The 22,381-nt window shown below is 43.5% G+C and overlaps 1 protein-coding gene across 2 annotated transcripts; it reads left to right on the top strand.

Moving 5' to 3' along the window:
• The first annotated feature begins 2,860 nt into the window (after positions 1-2,860).
• On the top strand, positions 2,861-22,381 carry LOC118359561 (myocardial zonula adherens protein-like). Of its 2 annotated transcripts, none has more exons than XM_035738087.2 (14): positions 2,861-3,361; positions 4,264-4,344; positions 16,192-16,278; positions 17,276-17,443; positions 17,653-17,745; positions 17,869-17,982; positions 18,544-18,696; positions 19,466-19,591; positions 20,093-20,221; positions 20,344-20,438; positions 20,530-20,635; positions 20,773-20,856; positions 21,187-21,248; positions 21,347-22,381. In XM_035738087.2, the coding sequence occupies exons 1-14, from the start codon at positions 3,296-3,298 to the stop codon at positions 21,759-21,761; spliced, it is 1,779 nt and encodes a 592-aa protein (XP_035593980.1). In that variant the 5' UTR covers positions 2,861-3,295; the 3' UTR covers positions 21,762-22,381. The 2 variants fall into 2 exon arrangements, with proteins under 2 accessions (XP_035593980.1, XP_035593965.1); XM_035738072.2 differs by having other exon boundaries at positions 2,863-3,361; positions 21,142-21,248.

Raw genomic sequence — 22,381 nt, 5'->3', positions numbered from 1 at the left:
GGCTGCCTTCCACAACCACTGGCCCCCATTCACACCCCAAAACACCATTCACTACAAAGATGACTAAATCTTAAAGATGCCTCAGTTCTTCAGGAGTCAGATTTCCCTATCTCTCTTTAGCTGTGTTAGTCAGTGTTACCCTATATGATGAACCTGAAATATAGTAAAAACTTCCTCATCTTCAGTCATTTTAGTTTACACCTCATCATCACTGAGTCACTCTGAACCCCACAATGACTGCTTGTTTCAGACATATTTTCAACAATATGAAGGACACTTTAAGTCCTTCAAAAAATAAAAAATGCTTCCAACACAAGATCATGCCTCAAGGTTTACATTAACATCCCACTTGGCACAGACATCAATTCAACATATATTCCAAGTTGGTTCAACGTCATTTAATTGAAATGAGGTGGAAACAGCGTTGATTCAACCAGTGTGTGCCCAGTGGGATCAGATAACATTACGAATGTCAAACAACCAGTTTGCTGTTCACTCACTCCAGAGAACTCCAACAACAGACAGAATAATTGTACAATTGGGACAGACTATCTGTGATACAAGACTGTCTGTCAGTGGGTGACGATTGGCTCGTCCGTGAGGTAGTTGCCAAAACAAAAGTCTATGACATTCCACGGCTGTGGTGATGCAGGACAGACAACAGCTTTTGTTGTTGGTTACAACAACAACAGCCACTTCCCCACGTCAGTAAGTATCCTCATAGAAGTGTAGTGACAGTCTTCTGAGGGTATAATGCAGCCAATGGTTGATAGGAGAGCCCAATTCACTGAGCCTCTCTCTTACAAAACAAACAGAAAGCATCAGAAAGGAACAGACAACCTACAGCCAGCCTTCCGACATCAAACACTGAATTAACAAGTCAGTAGAAAACATACATGTTTTGTATGTTGCCTTGTTATTGAAAGGATATGAACTTGTCATCCGTGTCTGAGTTGTCTGGGAGCTTTAGGGTCGTGTGGTTGTCATTGTATGCAGTTTGATATGCTGAGGATGCCAGGTCATGAGAGAATGAAATATTCTGGGCTTGAACTGTTTCTCCCTGGAGGCCTGCTGAGGTCTGAGCTCGACTATCAGATCGGCTCCAGTATGAATCTAGTCATTCTTGAAAGACCAGCCAGGTGGAAACAAGAGTAACACTGTTGAATCAAGTGCCTCCCAGAAGCAAGACACTAGGATCACAATCAACACACCTTACCTGACATATAGTACTCATGGGATAGTGAAATATGGCATCTGAGTTTGATACATCCCCGTGTTACTTTAAGAAGTGATCGGTATAGCAAGAAAGGGGGCTGGCTGATGGTGGTTAATGGTGGTTAATGGTTAACCTTAAAGTGTAGAAATAACACTCATTATTCAGACAATTTACTTACTTTACATATTGCCGCTTTTTTGTTGAAACATATGATATATTTCAGTTGAACTTTTCTATGCCTCCACTCAATGCCTATGTGCAACATGACCTGTTACACCATTGGTTTTACTATGAGACCAAAGAAAATACCCTGAACATTAGTTTATGTGTCTGTTCCTGCTGAGGGAGGACATAGAGTTGTGACCATACCAATGCCAGGAATGTGATCCCCCATTTTGACATGGAGAAATGTGTCAACTACTTCATGCATTTTTCTCAAGGAAGGTACAGTAGTATATGTATCTATGTTTTCACATTCAATGCAAACTCTGGAAGGATCAACAACCCCTCTTTGTCAAAACCCCCTCCTATAATGATCAAATATCAACTATCACATTTTAAATGAGCAGCCTACCATATCATCAACACATTTCACCCCAAGCCTTAAAACACTATCGAAACCTGAATATAATCAAACAGATACCTGTCCATACAACCTTACTGTAATTCAACTCACACATGATTTCCCACAAACCATTCAATGTTTATAATGCATACACTCAATACTGCTACTGTACCAGAAGCAGTCCTGCCTAGCTACCAGTTTACACCTGGTGCTAACATGCATCCTTTATCCTGATCTTGTCCACATTCTGATTGTGCACACATTTTAAAGATAGATGTAGACAATTAAAGGACGCATTGTGATCTGATTGCGATCAGATCTTTCTGACCACCTTTGGAGGTAGTCAGGGACCCATTGTATCTGGATATCAATCAAGTGTAAACAGATCTGGATGGTCAAACCATTTACCACTAGAAAAGCCTGGCCTTGAGGGACCCCCATTCGAGCCAGTGATTAGTCTTTTGGATGTAAACATTCTGACAGTCTAATAAATACATTTCATATATGCCATTGCAAAAATAATCATTGGTTGTGTTTATGAAGGTCTTAGGTAACAATAGAATATGAAAGAAAATGTATTTCAAATAAAACAATTTAATGTAACTGCATACAATAAGTACATACCAAAAAACACTCAAATTCACCACAATTCAAGTGGTAAAATCCATTAAAAACACCATCATAAAGATCAATAATTATTAATTTGTTAAGGGCAGGTCTTCAACAACATTTTGAAATGTAATTTTTGTTCCTTCTTTTTTTCTTCTGAAGAACAGAATGGCATTTTCTGAAATTAATTTTATGACAATACTTTGAGTGATTTGCATACAGGGAGACCACAGGTAATCTGGTCACAATGGGGACACAGTGGACGGATAAGAGCCACATTTTAAAACCATGTGTAGAACCAACAAACCTTGATCAGAAAGTGATTTGATCATATTGATCAGATCACGAAACCCACAGGTGTAAACGAGGCTTCTGTTGATGGATGGCCCATCCCCAATGTGCAATAAAGCTCTACCTGTCCATGTTTGTGACAGCCCAGCCCAGGTGGGCGGTGGGAAGCATGAGAGTGGGAGAAATGTGGCCCGACAGGTCTGATGGGAGGCCCAGGGAAAGAGAGAGAGAGGCAGTCAGCCAGGTGGAGTCAGGTGCTGTCTACAGTCTGGGCTGGGACAGTGTCATAGTTCTATACAGTAATAGAGCAGTAGGGACTGTGTGGAGCTGGGCTGTAGTCTAGCCCCTAACTGACTGACTGGCACTCAACAGGAATACCAGGCCTTGTTTATCAACTGGAAAATGAATTATACATAACACTGAAGAGAGAAACTTGTCAGAGTGGAACTTTCTTTCCCCTCCCGTCTTGTTCATTCACTCTCTAGTCTCTCACACAGTGGCTGGAGCTGGGGGCTGTGTGAGTTTGTACAGTAGTCTGGAAAGAGAGTGAGAGGAAGAGAGGGAGGGAGAGAGGAAAAGAGATAACAGGGGAGTGGACAGAGGCCAGGGGAGACATGCTACGCTACAGCTCACCAGGATCGGTCACCACCACTGAGGACAGTCCAGAGCAGCCCAGTGAGGTAAGGAGCCCCAGGGGGCCACTCTGTCCCAGGATAGAACCCAAACATCACTCATTCACCTGTCAGATGAGTAGCATGGCGTGTTGGTTTGTGTAAGTCAGTGTGTTTGTAGACTATCTGGTGTTTATTTGCTTTTGTCTCCTCTCCCATGTGGCTCAGGGATATGTGTATCTGTTTGAGCTTGTCACGAGAGCCGAGTATCTGGGAGGCAGGGCTGTCATGTTTATTTGATCAGCCCAGAGACCACATCTTTAAACTGCCAATAAAAGCCATTCTCACAGCTAATGAAGTGACACCAAAGGATTTATAGCAAACATAAAAGCCAACATGGAGTTGGATTAATCTTTATGATGATTACAGCGTCATGTTTCACTCTCAACCAAGAGATTGCTTTAGCAATTAACACCTTTTAAGAAAGTTAATTATTCCCATTGACTTACAGTATGTATGACTTACAGTATGTTAATCAGCTCCTAGGGCACCTTGGTTCTAAAGGGATGTGTTGTAAACAAGATAGTGCTAGCATGAAGTGGTATAAGGCATTTTGATGCTGTTACCTCATTGCAGTTACATATGCATCATTTTTGTTTGTGGTGTCACAGTCTATAATTATAAATACTGATGGTGACCTGTTGTATTTGGACCCCATCAGAAACATTCCACTGCTTATTGTAACACAACAATCAGGCTCATTACAACACAAATGTTGTGCTCACATGCTTATCACATTACATATGAACCGATCCACTTTTATGTCGTAAAGAGTGACACTGGGGAACACAACACATTTGAGTTTTCATCCAACTATGACATTGATTAGTGGTGCATGAGCTTGAACTGAGTGACCTTGACATTTTCTTTTTATGTCTGTGTGTGTTTCTGTCTGTTTTTGATTCCCCCAGAGGAGGATCCGGCGACTCAGACTAACTCTTCATACAGGAGACAATGGACAGAATGAGACCAAGAAACCAACCTCAGACACAGTGAGTCCCAAACCACACACCCAGTCAGCCTCACACACCCAGTCGGCCTCACACGTCTTCATCTTCACCACCCTATGGATCCTGGATCTTATCTTTTCCTTCTCTCCCCTCCCTTAATCGTCACTTGCTCAACCTGTAGTCAGTGCGCTCTGCCTCACTCCCTTTCTTATTCACGGCCCTCTCTATCCCTCAAACACACACAAAAAAACACAAATCAGGTGGGAATGTTTGTGAACTAGGAACCAGCTTTTATCCAGTTTAAGAAACATTCCATGGACTGTCTACACAATACAGAGACGGAGAAAGGTGGAACCACTGAGATTTACTGCTGTATGTTATCTGGGCTGTTGGTTATGCAATTGTATCCACACAGGGGTGTGTACACCACACACCCATACATACACAGCTGTGTCTGATTTTCACAGCACTCTGCACAAATTTAGAAGGTGCGTGTCCCTTTTCATCTACAGTAGAACTCTCTTCAGCATGCACAAGCCTAGCTGATGACAGAATTACACAGAACCGCATGCTGTTGTCTATTTTCAGATGCCATATATCATATATAATGTACACGGCACATGATGACATCTTACTGTAAAATTGTATAGGTCGTCTTATACAAATGTTTAGCCAATAAACAATCACTAAACAATCATGGATCTCTTTTTAATTACACGGTACCTACTTAATACACATGGGTAGCCTACGCCATAATAAAGGCAGACGTGTTGTTTGCCAGAGGTGGTTTGCCATTTTGCTCTGTTTGTGTTGAGAAGCTGTGGTCTGGCAAAGTTACATCAGCTAGTTTGTAATCTAAGTGTTTGACAGCACTCAGTGTGCTGCTTGGAATCACATTGAGGTTAGGGGAAGTGTGGTTTCAGTCGCTCCTCCACAGAGACTGAGATAGTGACAGAAAGCAGAGAGATAGGTCCATGCTGTTCTTTGTACCTTGAACACTGTTTCTATAACCTGCCCCACCCCTTTGTCATCACAGTTCAGCTGATAGCAGCGTGATTAATGGTGTAATCTGATGGTGTTTCCCTTCAGAAAGCTGTGCATGTTTACAGCATTACTACGGATAAAAGACGACAGCCAGGTCAGGGTTGTCCCAAGGTGCAACAGGAGAAGCAGCAGCAGCAGGAGCAACAGCAGCAGCAGAAAAAGCAGCAGCAGAAGAAGCAACAGAAGCAGCAGAGGAAGCGGCAGCAGCAGCAAAAGCAGCAGAAAGAGAAGCAACAGCAGCAGCAGAAATGTCAGGATTCCTGTACATGGGATGATGTGTTGGATGGCAAGGGTTACTACACATGGGAGGAGATCCAGGCTGGTAGGGATCGCCTACCATGGGAACAGGTGGAGGCATTGAGGAGAGCAGAGGCAGCCGGAGAGAGGAGCCATCGATACGAGGGAACGTGACTGGCAAGGAAGCCCGAGAGGCAGCCCCAAAAATGTATTGGGGGGGGCACTTGGAGCTGTCGGCGAAGCTGAGTCTGAGAAGATCGAGGAGTTATTGGACAGAATGGAGGAGAGTGAACAGATAGGAGATGAGGAGACCCTCGAGGAGGTGTTAATAGAATTGGAGGAGAGTGAAGAGAGAGAGCAGTTGATTTGGCGTAGTATGCAAGGCATTTGCCCTGAAGGTGCGTGTCCCCAGCCCGGTACCACCAGTGCCGGCACCCCGCACCAGGCTGTCTTTCCGTACCATCAATACAGGTGCTCCCGCTAGTCCGGCACTACCAGAGTTTCAGCCCCTCAGGCCAGAGGCGCCAGAGCCCCTCAGTCCAGAGGCGCCAGAGCCCCTCAATCCAGAGGCGCCAGAGCTCCTCTGTCCAGCGCAGCCAGAGCCTTCCTCCTCTCCAGCGCTGCCGGAGTCTCCCGCCTGTCCGGCACTGTCAGACCTTCCGCCCCTCAGTCCAGAGGCGCCAGAGCCCCTCAGTCCAGAGGCGCCAGAGCTCCTCTGTCCAGAGCGGCCAGAGCCTTCCTCCTCTCCAGCGCTGCCGGAGTCTCCCGCCTGTCTGGCGCTGTCAGAGCTTCCACCCCTCAGTCCAGAGGCACCAGAGCCCCTCGGTCCAGCGTTGCCAGAGCCTTCCTCCTCTCCAGCGCTGCCAGAGTCTCCCGCCTGTCCGCCGCTGCCAGAGCTTCCTCCCCTCAGTCCAGAGGCACCAGAGCCCAGAGCCTCTTCTCCAGCGCTGCCGGAGTCTCCTGCCTGTCCGGCGCTGCCAGAGCTTCCACCCCTCAGTCCAGAGGCGCCAGAGCACCTCAGTCCAGAGGCGCCAGAGCCTTCTTCCTCTCCAGCGCTGCCGGAGTCTCCCGCCTGTCCGGCGCTGCCAGAGCTTCCAGGCCCTCAGTCCAGAGGTGCCAGAGCCCCTCAGTCTAGAGGCGCCAGAGCTCCTCTGTCCAGCGCTGCCAGAGCCTTCCTCCTCTCCAGCGCTGCCGGAGTCCCCAGTCTGCCCAGCGCCGCCTGAGCTGGCTGTCTGCCCAGCGCCGCCTTGAGCTGCCCGTCTGCCCAGCACCGCCTGACCTGCCCGTCTGCCCAGCACCATCAGAGTCTCCCGTCTGTCCAGAGCTGCTAGAGTCTCCCGTCTGTCCAGAGCTGCTAGAGTCTCCCGTCTGTCCAGAGCTTCTAGAGTCTCCCGTCTGTCATGAGCCGCCAGAGCCGACAGTCTGTCATGAGCCGCCAGAGCCGCCAGTCAGCGTGGAGCCGCCAGTCAGCGTGGAGCCACCAGAGCCGCCAGTCAGCGTGGAGCCGCCAGAGCCGCCAGTCAGCCAGGATCTGCCAGAGTCGCCAGTCAGCCAGGATCTGCCAGAGTCACCAGTCAGCCAGGATCTGCCAGAGCCGCCATTCAGCCAGGATCTGCCAGAGCCAGCATTCAGCCAGGATCCGCCAGGGCCACCAGTCAGCCAGGATCCCCCAGAGCCTCCAGTCAGCCAGGATCCTCCAGAGTCGCCAATCAGCCATGAACTTCCAGAGCCGCCAGACAGCCAGGATCTTCCAGAGCCGCCAGTCAGCCAGGATATTCCAGAGCCGCCAGTCAGCCAGGATCTGCCAGAGCTGTCAGTCAGCCAGAAGCTGCCAGAGCCGTCAACTAACCTGAGCTATCTCTCAGTCCTGAGCTACCTCTCCGTCCTGAGCTACCTCTCCGTCCTGAGCTACCTCTCCGTCCTGAGCTACCCCTCAGTCCTGTGCTATCCCTCAGTCCCGAGCTACCTCAGTCCCGAGCTGCCCCTCAGTCCGGAGCTGCCCCTCAGTCCAGTGGGGCTCTTTGTTAGGGTTCCTAGGCCAAGGTCGGCGGCGAGGGTCACCACTCAAAGGACGCTAAGGAGGTGGACTAAGACAATGATGGAGTGGGGTCCACATCCAGCGCCAGAGCCGCCACCGCGGACAGACGCCCACCTCAGACCCTCCCCTATAGGTTTAGGTTGTGCGGTCGGAGTCCGCACCTTGGTTTGTCCGTTTCTATGTATGGCCTGATATGGTTCTCAATCAGAGGCAGGTGTTAGTCATTGTCTCTGATTGGGAACCATATTTAGGTAGCTTGTTTTGTGTTGGGGTTTGTGGGTGATTTGTTTCCTGTCTCTGTGTTCTCTGCACCAGATAGGACTGTTTTCGGGTGGGTTTTGCCACGTTTATTGTTTTGTAGTGTGTTCATGTTGAGTTTCTGTTATTAAAGAACCATGGACACTTACCACGCGGCACATTGGTCCTCTGATCCTTCTCGCTTCTCCTCCTCAGACGAAGAGGAGGAAAACCCTTACAGGACCATTATCAGCAACCATCACTCCTGTGTTCCAATGGCACGTTGTGTTAGCTAATCCAAGTTTATCATTTTAAAAGGCTAATTGATCATTAGAAAACCCTTTTGCAATTATGTTAGCACAGCTGAAAACTTCGATTACAGACTCAAAATGGCCAGAAACAAAGCACTTTCTTCTGAAACTTGTCAGTCTATTCTTGTTCTGAGAAATGAAGGCTATTCCATGCGAGAAATTTCCAAGAAACTGAAGATCTCGTCCAACGCTGTGTACTACTCCCTTCACAGAACAGCGCAAACTGGCTCTAACCAGAATGGAAAGAGGAGTGGAAGGCCCCGGTCCACAACTGAGCAAGAGGACAAGTACATTAGAGTGTCTAGTTTGAGAAACAGATGCCTCACAAGTCCTCAACTGGAAGCTTCATTAAATAGTACGCGCAAAACACCAGTCTCAACGTCAACAGTGAAGAGGCGACTCCGGGATGCTGCCCTTCTAGGCAGAGTTGCAAAGAAAAAGCAGAATCTCAGAATAGCCAATAAAAAGAAAAGATTAAAACGTGCAAAAGAACACTGGACAGAGGAACTCTGCCTTGAAGGACAATATCTCGGAGTCGCCTCTTCACTGTTGTAACGGCCGTTGGTGGAAGAACGTGAGGACCAAGGTGCAGCGTGGTACGTGTTCATCTTTATTTATGAATTGAACACTGAATTAAAAAACAACAAAAGAGAATGAACGAAACCAAAACAGTTCTGTCTGGTACAGAATATAAAAACAGAAAACAACTACCCACAAAACCCATGTGGGCAAGAGCTACCTAAGTATGGTTCTCAATCAGAGACAACGACAGACAGCTGTCACCGATTGAGAACCATACCCGGCCAAAACCAACGACATACAAAACCATAGAAAAAAGAACATAGAATGCCACCATAGTCACACCCTGACCTAACCAAAATAGAGAATAAAAAGTGACAACTGTTGACGTTGAGACTGGCCATTTTGAGCCTGTAATTGAACCCACAAATGCTGATGCTCCAGATACTCATCTGGTCTAAAGAAGGACAGTTGTATTGCTTCTTTAATCAGGACAACATTTTTCAGCTGTGCTAACATAATTGCAAAAGGGTTTTCTAATGATCAATTTGCCTTTTAAAATTATAAACTTGGATTAGCTAACACAACGTGCCATTGGCACACAGGAGTGATGGTTGCTGATAATGGGCCTCTGTACGCCTATGTAGATATTCCATCAAAAATCAGCTTTTTTAGTTTACAGCTACAGTTGTCATATACAACATTAACAATGTCTACACTGTATTTCTGATCAAATTGATGTTATTTTAATGACATTTTCTTTCACAAACAAGGACACCCCAAACTTTTGAACGGTAGTGTACATCCAATAATAAAGGTCAGCATCCAACATGGAGAGCGACCATCGTAAAGGTCTGTGGGCTGTCCTTGGCACTGGATTCTTTCATGGTTGAACTCACTGTATGTAGATGTTATCTTCAGAGGAATTAAAAATATAGGTAACTATAGGTAACACTCCCATATTGTGCACATATTCTTGGTTTGTTAGTCCCCTCAAAATGCCTTAGACATCTCTTTTGTCCCACCCCACACACATGTGGAGACCTCACCTGGCTTAACTGGTGCCTCCAGAGACGAAACCTCTCTCATCGTCACTCAACGCCTAGGTTTACCTCCACTGTACTCACATCCTACCATACCTTTGCCTTGAATCTATTCTACCACGGCCAGAAATCTGCTCCTTTTTATTCTCTGTCCCCAACGCACTAGATGACCAGTTCTTATAGGTTTTAGCCATACCCTTATCCTACTCCGTTCCTCTGGTCATGTAGAGGTTAACCCAGGCGCACTTCTATTCCCCCAGGCACTATCATTTGTTGACTTCTGTAACCGTAAAAGCCTTGGATTCATGCATGCTATTTAGGGATAGGCGTCCCGTCAACAGGGACAGTTATAAATCACGATCAAATATTTGAGAGAAACAACAAATGTCGGTACATATACATGTAAGTGTCTTATATTGGCTGAAAGCTTAAATTCTTGTTCATATAATTGCACTGTCCAATTTACAATAGCTATTACTGAGAAAAACATACCATGCTATTGTTTGAGGAGAGCTCCTAACAACAAGCACGTTTTTCACCGCGATAGGTTTGATACATTCACCTCTGAAGGTGAAATGTGTACTTACATTCTGAAATCTTGCTCTGATTTATCATCCAAGGGGTCCCAGAGATAACATGACATTTCTTTTTGTTGGATAATCCTTTTTCATATCCTAAAAAGGTCCATATAGCATGCACGATCGATTTTGTATTTCCACTCGCTCAATTTGCAAAGAAAGGAATCTGTGAAAATCTAACCCTAAACGTTGTTTCAACCAGTCAAATCACATTCATATTTATTCCTCAGAGATCCTAGAACGTAACCAGACTTCACAATATCATTAGGGGTGTAGTATATCCTATAGGACACCAAATTTGGTCAAAGAGTGAAGCCTTCATGGCACACCGATGACGCGGGCAATCTTCACTTGATCGACTGTAACTTTGTCAAATAAGCACCAATTGGGGTCAAACAAAGCTTGCTAGATAGCCAATGAGCAGGCCAATGAGCCCCGTACATGCCGCAAAATGTAGCTGCTAACCTTGTGTAACAGCAAGCCTTTTCATTTTGGACAAAAATTATAAGAATATGGAGAGTTATGAAGTTATGAAAACTGGGTGGCTACTGGACAAGCTAAATCCAAGTATACAGATTTGACAATATTCTTGCAGTAAAATGTAATGTGAATGTAAATGTCTCCTTCACGATTTGCCCAAATGTACCTGGGTGACTTCACACTAAATGTCATGCAGTTTGCTCATACTTCATGTTATCCGTCTACAACTTTGCACATACACTGCTGCCATCTTGTGGACACCATAGGAATTACAACCAGAGTGATGGCTAGATGTGGGACCTTTCTGTAGCATTTCAAAGATGTTGGTAGAATTTTTTTTTAAAAAAACATGTTTTTCTTCTTTGTATATTCATCTACCAGATCTATTGTGTTATATTCTCCTACATTTAATTCACATTTCCACAAACGTCAAAGTTTCCCTTCAAATGGTACCAAGAATATGCATATCCTTGCTTTAGGGCCTGAGCTACAGGCAGTTAGATTTGGGTATGCCATTTTAGGTCAGAAACCTCCTCCCTAAGTTTGTTTTATTTACTGCTTTAGCACGCTCCGCCAACCCTGATCTCCTAGCCGTGTCTGAATCCTGGCTTAGGAAGGCCACCAAAAATTCTGAAATTTCCATCCCAACTACAACATTTTCTGCCAAGATAGAACTGCCAAAGGGGTTGAGTTGCAATCTACTGCAGAGATAGCCTACAGAGTTCTGTCATGCTATCCAGGTCTGTGCCCAAACAGTTAGAGCTTCTACTTTTAAAAATCCACCTTTCCAGAAATAAGTCTCTCACTGTTGCCACTTGTTATAGACCCCCCTCAGCCCCCAGCTGTGCCCTGGACATCATATGTGAATGAATTGACCCCCATTTATCTTCAGAGTTTGTACTGTTAGGTGACCTAAACTGGGATATTCTTAACACCCCGGCCATCCTACAATCTAAGCTAGATGCCCTCAATCTCACATAAATTATCATGGAATCTACCAGGTACAACCCTAAATCCGTAAACACGAGCACCCTCATAGATATCATCCTGACCAACCTGCCCTCTAAATACACCTTCTGCTGTCTTCAACCAGGATCTCAGCAATCACTGCCTCATTGCCTGAGGCCGTAATGCGTCCGCGGTCAAACGACCACCCCTCATCACTGTCAAACGCTCCCTAAAACACTTCAGTGAGCAGGCCTTTCTAATTCACCTGGCCCGGGTATCCTGGAAGGATATTGACCTCATTCCGTCAGTAGAGGATGCCTGGTTATTCTTTAAAAGTGCTTTCCTCACCATCTTAACTCAGATTTCCCATTCAAAAAATGCAGAAATAAGAACAGACATTGCCCTTGGTTCACTAGAGATTTGACTGCCCTTGACCAGCACAAAAACATCCTGTGGCGTACTGCATTAGCATCGAAAGACCCCGCGATATGCAACTTTTCAGTGAAGTTAGAAACCAATATACACAGTCAGTTAGGAAAGCCAAGGCTAGCTTTTTCAAACAGAAGTTTGCATCCTGTAGCACAAACTCCAAAAAGTTCTGGGACACTGTAAAGTCCATGGAGAATAAGAGCACCTCCCCCCAGCTGCCCACTGCACTGAGGCTAGGAAACACTGTCACCACCGATAAATCTACGATAATCGAGAATTTCAATAAGCACCTCTACGCAGACAACACCATTCTGTATACTTCTGGCACTTTTTTGGATATTGTGTTAACAGACTTCCAGACGAGCTTCAATGTCATACAACACTGCTTCTGTGGCCTCCGACTGCTCTTAAATGCAAGTAAAACCAAATGCATGCACTTCAACCGATCGCTGCCCACACCAGCTCGACCGTCTAGCATCACTAATCTGGACAGTTCTGACTTAGAATATGGGGACAACTACAAATACCTAGGTGTCTGGTTAGACTATAAACTCTCTTTCACATTCCTTTGGCAGGACATTAAAGCTGTTTTCACAGCCCCTTATCTGACTGGATAGAAGAAGAAAAATCAGTTTCTGTTACAATTCAGCTTCAAAAAATCCAGGACAAAACTGGAACAAAACTGGAATAAATACCCCCTCCGTAAACATGCTGAAACACCTATATTGTAATATTTAAAATGCAATAGAGGCTGACATATGAAGTTCTTTCAGAGGGTGTGTGCAGTACCGGCCATAAAACATAATGACGGCCATTCTTCTCTCCCATCTGTTGGAATTCACATTGCCTATTTGGAGCCCCTCGTAATGTCAGCCTGCTCTCTCTCTCTGTGGATTATCTGTTGTGTAAATGTGAAGCAACGTCCAGCTCAGGAGGCCATGAAACAACAGTGGCATCATTATTCCCCATCTCTTATCTCTGCTGGATGGGCGAAGGACGCCTTCTCTCTCTGGCTGGATGGGCGAAGGACGCCTTCTCTCTCTGGCTGGATGGGCTGCAGAGCAGAGGTCTTGGATGATGTTCCTCTGAGCTAATATTTGTTTAGTAGGGAAGCTTCTCTTTTCTCTTCTAAGAAACGAGAGCTTTTTAGTTGTTGTCCAAAATATACAGTACCAGTAAAAGTTTGGACACACCTACTCATTCCAGGGTTTTTCTTTATTTGTACTATTTTCTACATTGTAGAATAATAGTGAAGACATCAAAACTACGAAATAACAAAAAAAAGTGTTAAACAAATCAAAATATATTTATATTTGAGATTCTTCAAAGTAGCCACCATTTGCCTTGGTGACAGCTTTGCCCGCTCTTAGCATTCTCTCAACCAGCTTCATGAGGTAGTCACCTGCATTTCAATTAACGGTTGGGCCTTCTTAAAAGTTAATTTGTGGAATTTCTTTCCTTCTTAATGCGTTTGAGCCAATAAGTTGTGTTGTGACAAGGTAGGGGTGGTATACAGAAGATAGCCCTATTTGGTAAAAGACCGAGTCCATATTATGGCAAAAACAGGTCAAATAAGCAAAGAGAAACGAAAGTTCATCATTACTTTAAGACATGAAAGTCAGTCAATCCGGAACATTTCAAGAACTTTGAAGGTTTCTTTCAAGTGCAGTCGCAAAAACAATGAAATTGGCTCTCATGAGGACTGCCAAAAGAAATGAAGACCCAGAGTTACCTCTGCTGCAGAGGATAAGTTCATTAGAGTTAACTGAACTTCAGATTGCAGCCCAAATAAATGCTTCACAGAGTTCAAGTAACAGACACATGTCAACATCAACTGTTCAGAGGAGACTGTGTGAATCAGGCCTTCATGGTCAAATTGCTGCAAAGAAACCACTACTAAAGGACACCAATAAGAAGAAGTGACTTCATTGGGCCAAGAAACATGAGCAATGGACATTAGACCAGTGTAAATCTGTTCTTTGGTCTGATGAGTCCAAATTTGAGATTTTTGGTTCCAATCTTCTTTGTGAGACGCAGAGTAGGTAAATGGATGATCTCTGCATGTGTGGTTCCCACCATGAAGCATGGTGGAGGAGGTGTGATGGTGTGGGGGTGCTTTGCTGGTAATACTGTCTGTGATTTATTTAGAATTCAAGGCACACTTAACCAGCATGGCTACCACAGCATTCTGCAGTGATACACCATCCCATCTGGTTTGCGCTTAATTGGACTATCATTTGTTTTTCAAGAGGACAATGGGCCAAAACACACCTCCAGGCTGTGTAAGGGCTATTTGACCAAGAAGGAGAGTGATGGAGTGCTGTATCAGATGACCTGGCCTCCACAATTACCCGGCCTCAACCCAATTGAGATGGTTTGGGATGAGTTGGGCCGCAGAGTGAAGGAAAAGCAGCCAACAAGTTCTCAGTATATGTGGCAACTCCTTCAAGACTGCTGGAAAAGCAATCCTCATGAAGCTGTTTGAGAGGATGCAAAGCTGTCATCAAGGCAAAGGGAGGCTACTTTGAAAAATCTCAAATCTCAAATATATTCTATTTATTAAAACACTTTTTGGTTACTGCATGGTTCCATATGTATTATTTCATAGTTTTGATGTCTTCACTATTATTTTACAACGTAGAAGAAAGTAAAATAAAGAAAAAGCTTTGAATGAGTAGGCTTGTCCAAACTTTTGATTGGTACTGTATATCAATTACCATCCCCATTGTTGTTGAAGTCTGTCATTAAGTGCTTCTTCTTAGGGCTAAGCCCCTTTTTTCTTCATTTCCGCCTGAATGATGTCCCCAAAGTAATCTGCCTGTTGCTCAGGCCCTGAAGCCAGGATATGCATATAATTGGTACCATTGGAAAGAAAACACTTTGAAGTTTGTAGACATGTTAAAATAATGTAGGAGAATATAACACAATAGATATGGTAGGAGGAAATCCAAAGAAAAACCAACCAGAAATTTTATTTTGAAAGACCATCTTCTTAGAATGGCAAGTAAAAGGTCATATTGAAAATTAGCTCCCTGGATGCACCTGCTAAAATCGGTTTCCTATTGAACATACTTCTTACCGTAAGAAATATTATAGTTTGATTACATTTTAGGGTATCTGAGGAGTAAATAGAAACTTGTTTTGACTTGTTGAAACAAAGTTTAGGGGTAGATATTCGGATTCCTTCTCTGCATGTTGAACGAGTGGACTGCTCAAATCAATGGCACCAATTAAACTGACTTTTTAGGATATAAAGAAGGATTTTATCTAACAAAACAACACTACATGCTATAGCTGGGACCCTTTGGATGACAAATCAGAGGAAGATTTTCAAAAAGTAAGTGAATATTTAATCGTTATTTGCGAATGTATGAAACCTGTGCCGGTGGAAAAATATTTTGATGTGGGGCACCTTCCTCAAACAATCGCATGGCATGTTTTTGTTGTAATAGCTACTGTAAATCGGACAGTGCAATCAGATTAACAATAATTTAAGCTTTCAACCAATATAAGACACTTATATGTAACTAAATGTTTAATATCCATAATTTTTATGATTATTTTTTAAAATTGTGTGCCCTTCAGTAGCGGGACGCCTATCCCAAACAGGTTCAGAAACTAGGCTCCTCCTAGCTCGTTCCCCACAAAGCATTGCAGTAGTCCAAACCCGTATTTTTAAAACATGTATGGGTTATGACTAAGATGTGGTCTAGAAAATAGTATAATGACTGTTCCCAGTGATCAAAACTACAGTAGACTATGTTCAACAAAGATGGTAATCTGTCATCAACAGTTTGATGAGAACAGGTACAGGATCCATGCATTTAAACTGTACCCTTGGCCCATATCATTATCTGAAAGAGGGGAATACGTTGTGTACATTGAAACACATAATTTGCAAACTGAATATGTGGCTTTAAAAAAACAGGAATTCCAAGCATTCAGTAACAATCAGGTTACAGGGTTGTGAAATATCTCTAGATATTGTGAGCACACAGTTCATTTGTTTCTGTTTGTCTTCTCAGCAAAAGGAGAAGGTTGTCAATGGAACATGGAAGAAGAACAGACTCATCCAGAGAGAGAGGCCAGCTGGCAGTGAGTCACCTGTACAGGTAAACTACCACAACCACATCACAAAAAGCTATCATGGTTTCCCACATAGAGGCTTTTGAAAGGGAAAGTTACAGAATGTTATGGTAAGAATATGGGAAGTATATATGGGAAACTTATATGGGAAACTTATATGGGAAACTTCCTGAATTTGTGGTCAACTCTTCTATTGGCGTGTGAAACACAAATATTCAAGCTATGCACTGTATATAAACAAGAACATTTACAACCTTTTGTACTATACTTGATATAACCTATCCTCAGATAATTCCAAGCATTGATTATGTCGATATGTAGTATTGGGTACAACCCTCTGCCTCTGGTTGAAACAGAGGTCACATGGACCTGTGTGCACAACCTGGTCTATCATACTAATTTGAGTGTCCTGGATTTATCGTCAAAGGAAAACAGATTCACCTTTCATAGTTTATATTGGAATCTGTGGCATAGTAGGACAGGCCATTGTTTTGGCTCCTCTATTGTTGAATAATGTAAGGTGGATAAATGCGGGCTGGCTGCCTGTCTGATCATAACAATGGAAACATATTGCTTCTTCACACAGTAAGACTTATTTATTATGAGACTTTGATAAGATTCTGTATCTGTGTCACTCAGTGGATTCCTCTCATATTGTATGTTACTGTAAGATAACATAAAGGTGCTAGAGCCACTTCCTGATACTGCTGATCTACAAAGGACCTGTGTCAGTGTGCACCTGTACTCCTTGAGAACCCTGTTGGAGAGGAATAATAGCAGGGAGACAGCGGGAGCTCATATACTGGGTTGCAGAAACATGACACCCTCACTGCACCCTGTTTCCATCCCTGCTTCCCAACCTCCAGATTCAAGTGCTCAGCAGCAATACTTTAAATACCTGGGCATGCGCAAGTATGCAAGCGCACAAACACTCACATAGAGGCGAACACACACACACATCTACAGGCTGGTAGAAAGTGTGCCTAGATAGAAACCTGACCGGGTTGATCCTGTCTCCCTCAGCAACTCAGAGCAGCGACCAATGGAGAGCTAGAGACGTCGCTGCAGTGGCAGCACGGGCCCAAGGTGTACGGTGTGTTGCAGAGGATAGGCTCGGACAGACAGCAGGAAGTGATGGCGTGCGAGTGGTCTGTCAATCACCTGAGGGATGAGATGAGTTACATCAAGGAGGTGAGTGGAGATGGAGAAGATAACGATGAAGCTCATCCAAGTTAAGGAGTGTAAACAGAGCAGAGGTCTATAGTACAGTACACCTGACAGGCCTGCAGGGTATCCAAGAGCTAACACCGGGATTCTGTAACATGGACAACATTATGGATTTGCTAATCAAGCAATAAGGATGGATTACTTCAATCGTGTGTTATCTCTGTGCTGCACAGGTGAGAGATTCCCTGGAGAAGGTCAGAGAGAGGATGTACGGCCAGGTTGGAGGAATGCAACAGTCGATGCAGAAACTATCACAAGACATCAGGGTAAGACAATACACACATGACTAATAAGACAGCTAACAGCTGGAAATCCTTTCTCTTTCAATTTCTTATAAACACAAAATGGATACAAAATCTGAGAATTGGGTGTGCTATGTGTCTCTCCAGACTGCCAACTCCCAGAGGAAGACTCTGGAGAAAGAGGTGAGGGTTCGGACTGCAGCCATGGACAGCTTCGACCAGATGAACAACTCCCTTATATCTGCCAACATTGACCTCCAGGTACAGGATCAACGACTGTCAAACAGGCCTGTTACTGTCTCGTCACGGCCATCCCACTGGGCACAGACGTCAGTTCAATGTCTAGTTTTGATTTACATTTGTGAATTCAATGTGAAATCAACCAAAAATGTCACCCTGTCATTGGATTTAAGTTCAAAGTTAGCTAAAGAAATATTAAATTACCTTAAGTTGATGGCTTTTTGCAAATCCAATCAGTTTTCCACTTACATTCAACATCATCACATAGAATTTTGGGGTTGAAATGTTGTGGAAACAACATTGATTGAACCAGTTTTTGCCCAGTGGGATGTCTCATAACCCCCCCATGGAAAGTCTTAATCCTCTCAAACAGAGATGTGCAGCACTATACTTCCTTCTTCTACTGATCTGTGGAGAGTGAAAGATATCCTGTCTGGTTCATTATACATGTTTGTTTTATAAAGTAGCTCTAAGCTGTTAATCTTAGTTTCAGTGTATGAGTCAACCTTTCTGCTCATGATTTCTGCATTCAATAATGTCCGGGGTTGGTTTGAGGAATTAAAGAACTAGCTTCCTTTGCAGAAATCTCTTCTAGAGAGCTGTCACAATCGTGTGGACTCCCGGGATGAGATGAAGAGTCTGAGAAACTCCTTTCAACAGGCTGAGGAGAGGCTGAAGGAGAGGGAGAGGCAGCTGGAACTTGCCCAGGCTGAGAACCTCACACTCAAACTGAAGGTAGAGTACTACTGGAAACACAGCACACCAGCACCACAATGTGGATGGCACAAGCCTGGTAAGTGTTTGCTTTTTGTTTATGGGGCACAGTTTACTCTAGTCATTAGTGATCACAGGATACACCATCCTCACCCTGAACGAGTTCCATGAAGTAGCAACAGTCATCACAATTGTTAAAAGGTTATGAAAACAATTCCAGTAAATGCAAAAGTTGGACAATGGATGAAGATACTCAAAACTTTCTGAATTTTTAAAATCAATTAGATGGATGGTCTCGTCTAATGGTTAGGATTCCGTGCTCTCACCGCCGCGGCCTTTGTTCGATTCCCAGTCAGGGAACACATTATTTGGCTCCCGAGTAGCGCCGCGGTCTAAGGCACTGCATCTCAGTGCAAGAGGCGTCACTACAGTCCCTGGTTTGATTCCAGGTTGTATCACATCTGGCCATGTTTGGGAGTCCCATAGGGCGGCAAACAATTGGCCCAGCGTCGTCCAGGTTTGGCCGGGGTAGGCCGTCACTGTAAAAAATATTTTGTTCTTAACTGACCTGCCTAGTTAAATAAAACATTTATTTAAAAAATGGACAAATATTGAATGTACAGACAGTTCAAGCTCAAAGAACCAGTCATCCAGATTTGAACTATTAACATTCATGCCGGACTCACTAGAAAAATACAGAATCAATAGACATTTCTACATTGTCTTTAGCAAGTCTTTGAATCGTCACATTGTTGTATGAAATTGACCGATGTGTGCTTGTGTTGTCCAGGTGGAATCGTCTCAGGAGGCCAACAGCCATGCAGTGCAGGATGTGACAGCGAGGCTACAGAGACAGTATGAGGAGAGACTTCAGGAGGAGCAGAGGAAACACAGAGAGGAGATAGAGAAGCTACAGGTACTGCTGAGTCTCCTTCTGATATCACTTCACCCAAGCCCCTGCCTGAAGAGAAAGGGTGGTGATTGATTAATCATGTAAAAAGTAAGGATGGTGATGTTTTCACCATCTTACATGTTCATGAAAAGTGTATATGTAGACCACAGGAGGCTGCTGAGGGGAGAACAGCTCATAATAATGTCCGGAATGGAGCAAATGGAAGGGAAACCATGTGTTTGATACCATTCCATTGATTCTGCTCCCACCATTACCATGTTCTCTTCAATGAAAGTGCCACCAACCTCCTGTGATGTAAACAGTATAAGTTCACATCATTCACTCTGCTCATACAAGTGGTATGAGTCTCCCTCTAGTGGTACAAGTAACTCACTATGGTACTGTTAAATGTAGAGTAGTCTTAACTTCCAAGTGTTGATATGATAATGAGCCCAGATTAAATTGTATGTTCTCTGCCTTAAAGCTTTGAATATATTTTGTTTACCATCAATATATTTCAACTAGGCCCAAATTGACGAGTATATTAGGCGATTAGAGGAGGAAGAGAAGAATGCTAAGATTGCAGAGGCCAAGATTGCTGAAAGGGACCAGAGGATTAGTGAGGTGGAGCGCCTGCTGGACTGTATGGGACAGGTAAGACCCAGAATAACGCATAACGCATGCAACATTATCTTTATATCTATAGTATTTACTGTAGGTGTAATATATCAAGTCATTTGGGCAAGAATACTATAATAATATGTATTTTTTTGTAGGAAAGGGGCCATCTTCAGAATAAACTGCAGGAATGTGAACAGCGTCTACGCTCGATGGAGGTGACATACAAAACAGATGCAACTGTAGCAAAGAGGTACAAATGCCAAAACAAAAATGGCATTTTACATATTCCATCCCATTGAAATTATATACTGAAGTAATAACACTATAATTCATTATTACAGTTCTCAAAAGTTGGAAGAGGAGGCAGGGGAGCTCCGTGAGAGAATCAAACACCTCAATGACATGGTGTTCTGTCAGCAGAGGAAGGTCAAAGGCATGATAGAGGAGGTGAATGACTAAGAAAAGTCTGTCTCTCTCACACACTCTTTCTGTCTCACTGTCAATGGAAACATGAGTACACTGACATATAAATGTTATACTGATATGCAACGTTTGTTTCTTTTTTTCATCTTGAAAATGTAAAGGTTGAATCATTACGAGCTAAATTGGCACAGAAGGACATGTTCATCTCAGAGCTTCTGGACAGAATTGCTATTGTGGAGTGTGAGGTGAGACTGGACTGCCACCACACTATATGCTGTCCACTTCCCGAACCATTATGAATGTATGGTGTGGTTTTCAAAACTTTTAACTTTATGGGTGCATTCATGTCCAGCGTTCTCCTACGTTTCAGATTGTCAATCTATTTGTTGTGCTTTGACATACTCTACATCTAAATTCAGTGTTGCACCTTTTGTGACATCATCTGTCTCTGTCTGGTCCACTTGGATTACATCACATCCACCTCATTTGCACGGATCTGACTTTGTTCCTTCCTCTTTTCTTCTTCCTAGAATAATGAGTTAGAAGACAAGCTGAAGTATTTTATGTCTGTACAGAGTGTGCCAAGGGAAGTTGTGCAAACCAGAGAGATAGGAGTGGCCTGTCATCTGCTCCCAAGGTATGAACCACTGGTTCTACTATACATGTGGCTTCATTTCCTCTAGTTGGGTTTCTCTTTTAAGTTTCTCATTCTGTTTTCTCATTTTACTTCCACAGACCTGAAATACAGGGGTATGAGGTTGTAACTAACCAACCCAGACAAACCCCAATCCGTCCCTCTTCTACAGAATACCTAGGACAGTCTAGGACATTCAGATCAGGTCCACCGCCACCCAGCAGACTGGAGTCTAGTTTACTGAGGTACTCTCCTCCTGAGTACAGTAGGTATCTGTCAACCAACTCAAGATCCTTTGGAACACTAACCAGTCCAACGCTGTCTTCATCTGGCCCACTAAGCCCTGATCAGTCCAGTACAGAAGAGCCTGCCTCAGTTCAAATCACAGATACAGCCTCAAGTCCAGAGGCAGACATTTCAGCCCCATCCTGTTCTCGAGCAAGATCAAGCCCATCCAAAATCAACACATCTTTCATGAAACTTATAGAAATAACAGCAAAGATTAACATTGAGTAATCACATGAAGAAATATTTTTTATGAAGGCTTTTCAGTATACTGTATAAGGGACAATGTTGCATATTGTGTAAATAGTCTACTGTTCTGTAAATAATACTTGAAAGTATCCTTTTGAAGAATTATGTTTGGTTTTGTTTACAGTGAATGGTCTTGTATGGTTTATGGAATTCTGAATTCACTATCATGTATGAAGGTTTATATTTATACTGTATCTTTTTTTGACATTTTTACTTTGCACTGTATAAATGAGATGCAATATTAGTCAAATTATGTACAAAATATGTCAAATATATATACTTTGTGCCTTTATTAACAGCTTAATCATTGATACTCCACAACGGTGATGATAATCAGTTGTGTTTTATCTATTGGATAATATTTAACTATATCTGACAAACTGAAGAACTGTATTTCTACTGATTGCAATCCCTGAGCCACTGGTATAAGTAATTTGTCTACACTGCCAGGACTGTGTATATGAGAAGTTATGATAATCATGATGTGCCTTTCTTGAATGATACTCATTCAGTGCATACTAATGACAGCAGTGTATGTTTTGAAAATGTGCCATTTTACCATTGTGGTGTTTTTATAATCATTCATGAAAATGTTCACTGTC

This window comes from Oncorhynchus keta, chromosome 2 (genome assembly GCF_023373465.1).
Source record: "Oncorhynchus keta strain PuntledgeMale-10-30-2019 chromosome 2, Oket_V2, whole genome shotgun sequence".
Taxonomy (NCBI): domain Eukaryota; kingdom Metazoa; phylum Chordata; class Actinopteri; order Salmoniformes; family Salmonidae; genus Oncorhynchus; species Oncorhynchus keta.
The sequence above is the reverse complement of the archived record's forward strand: the minus strand, read 5'-3'. Positions and strand labels throughout refer to the sequence as shown.